Below are 5,809 nucleotides of genomic sequence, written 5' to 3'. Positions count from 1 at the left end.
TATATATATATATATAATGTTTCAATATGGCATTTGCTGCAAGCAAAGACAAAATTTCTTTTTCGTCCATTTTTTTTCCAATTTTTCGACAAAAGATTTCCAAGAGCACGTCATAATATTTTTTATCATAAAATGTCAAACGGCACTAATCTATTTGTAAATTTATCTATTAATATCAACACGGTCATTTATATTCTTATGTATACAAATATCGTGTTAAATATATAATTTTTTGTTCTGTCATAAATATGTATGTTTTTGAATGAATCGAATGCAAATAATTAATATAATTATTGAAAAGTAGATTGGTATTTTGCATATTTCACGACCTTAATTGAGAATATCATGCGCTCTTATCAAAAAAGCATCGACTTTCGTTATATATAATTATCAAGGGCGATAAGGATTTCCTCGGTGAATGATATTAAATGATGGTGAAAGAAAGAAAAAAGAGAGAGAGAGAGAGAGAGAGAGAGAGAGAGAGCGCACTTGCGTGCAATAAGTGTATTGTATGCAATATCGTGCAACCCGGTGCGAAACCGCAGTGCGGTTTATTAAAGCTAGGAACGGCGCCAGAAAACGGCGTGATGTTGAGGGGAAAAAAGGACCGTATTGCGTGCAGACGATAGAATACATATACCCCAATCGAGTCCTGTCGCTAATAGTTAGCGACAGGATCTCGCAACAGTGGACACACAACGACGACGTGGCATACATACTACCCTGATTATGTGCGATTAAATCTTTCGCGACCAATTTGTTTATACAACGCGTTGATTTCTCTTCATGTTTCATTGTCAGTAAGGGGATCTCTCATGAAAAAAAAAGGCGAAGCTTGTTGACGAAATTATTTTGCTTGGACTGTAAAAATGAATTAGATTATAAGTAGAAATCTCAAATAAATCAAACATAGAAACTGTTTCCTTGTCTCTTTAATCTTATGTGCACTTTAACTTTTTATCAACAAAGTACTATTTTCGTCAAAGTAAAAAATAGAGTAATCAAAATTGTGTCACAAATTCTTCATTCTAAAATGACTCATTCTAAAATTCCATGACTTTTCTCTGATTTCTAAACAAAGTTTCGTGATTCTCTCCGACTTTCAATAATATTTTAAAATTTGTATTTATGTTTTAATTTGAAAACGTTAAATATTTTGTTGAGAGATCAATTTAACATAACAATATAAATTATTATTAATGTTGCTGACAATGCTTACATTTTTAATTGTTGTAAATTGGTAGTATTTCAAATTTGCGTAGATATAATGTATGTAAATTAAATTTCTTTAAAGAATTTTAATTTGCCAAAAAATTACACAAATTTTCCCAACTTTTCCATGATTTCCCTGATCGTTTTCAATTTCCCTGACAATTCCTGACAATTCCAATTTTGTAGAAATTTTTAATTTTTTCCCGAAAATAATCGCTCGCGAAGAATGTTGGAAAAATAAATTCACTCTTTTTTTAATCGCGTTATTTGCGATCGACTTGTCGAATGTTATGATTCGACTTTATCGAGGGGAATAGATCCGCAATCATTACACGCGCTCAAAAACATCCTGTAATAAAAAAAAAACATGTGCTTAACGAAGATAACTGATGAAAGTATTGGAAAACGGTACTACACCGAGATGTACAAGCGCTACAAAATCAATATCTACAACGAAGGGGGCAGCGCGAAATATGCCTGCGAAACGCATCGAGAAGAAGAGGAGGGACGACAAGTCTCACGTTCAGGATGAGGTTTGCTTCTACCCTCCGTACGCGCGCGCCCTTTCGAGTACACAAATTCTCAAGAAAAACGCATTTTCTATTATAAATCATTACTTAAGCTTTAAGTCTTAAGCCGTATGACATCGACACTGTCACAGTCAAATGTGAGAAGAACAATCGATTATGATTGATCAATTTCTTAAGCTTTATATAGATAATATGACTTGCTGTAGAACGGATTTAAAATTCAAGTTCCTAATTGTTATATTTTCTCTTATTGCTAAAAATTTTTTTTATATTTCCCGAAATAAATTTTCGTTTAAATAATACAATTTATATAAAATTTATAAGCATCTCCTTTATACATAATTTATAAGTTATTTCTAATAATTTGCAGCCGAATTAAGCATCATTATATTTCGAGATTATAGTTATTAATTATTTTGTTGTTGTTGTATTAAAAAAATGTTGTATTTAATTCCTTCAAAGAATGATCGCCACTTACTATTTCGCGGAGTCGTTCAACTGATACTCATTGCTCCTACCAAAGCACTCCTGCACTCCATTGTCGTACCACAGCCTCTTCATAGCCGCTAGCAATTCTTCGCTAAAAGGTTCCGTATCTTCCATTCTTTGTATTACATCGAATACCATTTTTGCGTCCGTCTGGAAGCACGAAAAACATGTAAATCCTTATATTTAATACCTGAAATATTTTTATCACATCGGTATATTCCCATCAATCTAATTATCAACCAATTACCAATCATATCTAATTTACTTTACTAAAATAATAATTAGTCGAATTTTTCCCTGTAATCTAGTTTGTACACGCAAAATTTATGTTAAATTTAACACATTTCATTAATTGTCTTAAACGAAATTTTTATCTTAATTTAATACAAAAGGGATATGTCAGAAAGTAAATATTATATAAATATTATATAAAACATAAATATAAAACATAAATATTATATAAAAAAATTAAAACAAAATGTAACATTGACATAATTTGTAAGTAAATTGTGAAAGTCAATTTTTTCAGTAAAATTAACATTTAGAATACGTACAATTATTATTATACATAAATGCATACATGTATTTTATTCATTCATCTTAAAATTTTCAAATATTGTTATTGATGTGTATTAACTGTCATAAATTATGTTATTTTAACTAAGAAATGATGAATATTAATTAATTCAAAATATTTAAATAACATAATATTAATCAAATAGTTAAATTGATCACATTATGTTAAATTAACACTCAAATATGTCAAAAATTCAACACAATATTTTAACAAAGATTTGAGTGAACTATTTTCAACACAAATACAAAATGTTGTTTACTATGCATGTGCCAAATAGAATTTTATTCCTGGCGTAAAATCAATATGATTTACATAATGAATGTTATATGACTGTATTTTAAATATAACAAATAATCATAATAAAGTTTTCACAATTCGTCTATAATATTAGGTGTGGGAAAAAATTCGTGACGTTTTTTTAATGCCATCTAATGGGAAAAACGCCACGAACTTTTTCTCACACCTAATATGTTTGTCTAAGAAATTTTATAATCTTTTAATTCACGCGCGCGCGCGCGCGCACACACACACACACACACACACACACACGCGCGCGCGCGCGCGCGCGCATGCACGCACGCACCCACACAAAGAATTATAGGAGTTGTAGTATTAAGGAGAGATGATCAATAATTATTCGTACGATATTCTTGGGGGCATGCATCCGGCCAGTCAGATCGTCTTACACAATCGCGCTTTAGACGTTGGTTAGTCAACCAACGGTCAGGCAACATGTTATGATTCGTCGTTGAATGCTTCATTCATTAGATAACGTCGGCAAGTAGCAAACCGCATTCTGGGTGTCATGTCATGCTTCACAAGTTAAAATAATCGATACACAGCATTTAAATAACATACGAGATGTATGCAACTGATATGCGTGTTATTGAACCGTTTTCATAATTTTGCATTTGACATTTCATTGAAATGAAATAAGCGATACGAGCATGTATCTCGAGTATGAAGAGATGAACAGTATAAAGATATCGTTAATAAATTACATCGGAAATAAAAAGTAAATTCTGCGCATACAATCTGATCGTTTTTTTGAACTAATTGTTAACAAAAATTTGTGAAGATAAGAAAATTGGAGTATCCATTTTACTAAATAAATACTATAACACATTGATGTGATCGAGCTGGAAGTATAAAACAAAGTTAAAAATTTTAATTTAAAATTCAATGAAATGCAGACATGTGTCAAACGTAACGGGAAATTACCTTGAAGTTATTGGGTACTTTCCAACAAGAGACATAAATGACATAGTGTAAGGCTCTAGTATTACATTGATTGTACGACAAATTTTTCAAGCTTGTTGATTCTATAGGATAGAAAAATTCAAAATTTTTTTCTGTTCTGTAATCAATAAAACGCTCGAAAAATTTATTGTACGACATAAATATTACAGGTTTGCCACAAAATTGGAAATTAAGAAAATCAAGAAAATATCAAGAAAACTGAAAACAGAGAAAAATTGGAGGAAAAAAGTCAAGAAATTTTGTAAAATTTTTTGAAAAATAAAATTCTTAACTTTAAAGAAGTTTAATATCATCGAGTTTGAAATCCACATCATGTTGGTGTTAATATTATACCAACATTATTATAATATATATAATATATATAATATTAACACCAATACAGTGAGAATTAATAGACATGGGCTTGGGTGTTAAATCAACATCGATATTTTTTAGAGTGTAACTTGACAATTAAACGCAAGTAGTATCAGCAACATTAATTTACATTGCAATGTTAAATTGATCTCTCAACAAAATATTTGATGATTTCTAAATCAAGACGAAACTACAAAAAAAATATCAACATATTATTGCAAGTATCAGAGAAAATCATGCATGAAATTTTTTTCTGGAAATCAGAAAAAAAATATGGAATTTTAGGAAATTTATTTCAATCTGTATTTATAGCTTAACAGCGAATCATTTTGTCTAATATTAGCAAATCACAAGAATGTAATGATTCACTGTGTTACACTGTGTCACCTATGTCGCTTGCTGGAGAGCACCTATTTTGAAGTAACATCTAAGATGTGCGTGGTGCATCACGCGTATTATATTTCAAATTTATAGTTCAACAGAATCTCTCCCCGACAACAAACTCCTATTTTCTGAAGCATTTGAATAGACACAAATGCACATTACCTCTCGTTCGTTGGTTGAAAAGCTGATGCCCAGATTAGGCATTGCTCTGAGAATAGCGATTAGAGATTGTATCGTGTTACTGTATACGACTGGTCTGTACTGCTTGAAGTCTTCCGGCGTGAAGCCGCTCTCGTGGATAATTCTGAAAGCAGAATCGCACTCGCGTTAACACGTCCACAAGGCGAGACACGCACACAGGATGTCTCCTCTTCGTAAATATTAGGATAAGGATGGTTAGTTTAAGACAACGTTTACTTATAAAATAAGGAAAGAGGGAAAAGGTTACACTTAAGACTGAAATAATTTTCTGGGAAAAAAGAATATGAATCAAGGGTAATATCGATATTCATACTTATTCAATACGATTCGAATGAATAGACATGTGGACATTTCCCATTTGATTTAAACGTCTTTCGGCTCACTTATAAAGGAGTTTGCAATCGCGCTATAATATATACGCATATCACGTGCGCAACGGCTCGAATTAATATATGCCACGTAGTGCATCCTGTGTAAACGCATATATGAATTGCAATGCGCGCTACATGTACTCCGTGACTTACATGAGCGCCCATATATATATATATCGTAACAATGTTCGGAGTCAACACAGGTGAATTATAGAGTCGGCACCGCTATGTATACAAGTAAAAACACGGTGTAACATTACGTGGAATAGATCTATGTCCGTACTAGCGATTAAGTATATTTTTCTATACGTATAATTCAATATAATTCAATATAATACATATAAATCATTCACGTAAAAATATTCTAGATTTATGTAATTATATAATTTATATATTTTTATAATTTTTAAAAAATGTAAAAAATTTAGAGT

The 5,809-nt window shown here is 31.2% G+C and overlaps 1 protein-coding gene across 1 annotated transcript in view; it reads right to left on the bottom strand.

Moving 5' to 3' along the window:
• Nucleotides 1-5,809, bottom strand: part of LOC108686247 (guanine nucleotide-binding protein G(o) subunit alpha) — a 24,957-nt gene that overhangs the window by 7,222 nt on the left and 11,926 nt on the right. Inside the window, exons 3-4 of the mRNA XM_018191451.1 lie at nt 4,969-5,110; nt 2,221-2,381 (exon numbers count right to left, since the gene is read on the bottom strand). Coding sequence (XP_018046940.1) covers nt 2,221-2,381; nt 4,969-5,110 — 303 coding nt within the window. The remainder of the gene's footprint in view (nt 1-2,220; nt 2,382-4,968; nt 5,111-5,809) is intronic.

This window comes from Atta colombica, unplaced genomic scaffold, assembly GCF_001594045.1.
Source record: "Atta colombica isolate Treedump-2 unplaced genomic scaffold, Acol1.0 scaffold100, whole genome shotgun sequence".
In the NCBI taxonomy this organism is placed as follows: Eukaryota; Metazoa; Arthropoda; class Insecta; order Hymenoptera; family Formicidae; genus Atta; species Atta colombica.
The sequence above is the reverse complement of the archived record's forward strand: the minus strand, read 5'-3'. Positions and strand labels throughout refer to the sequence as shown.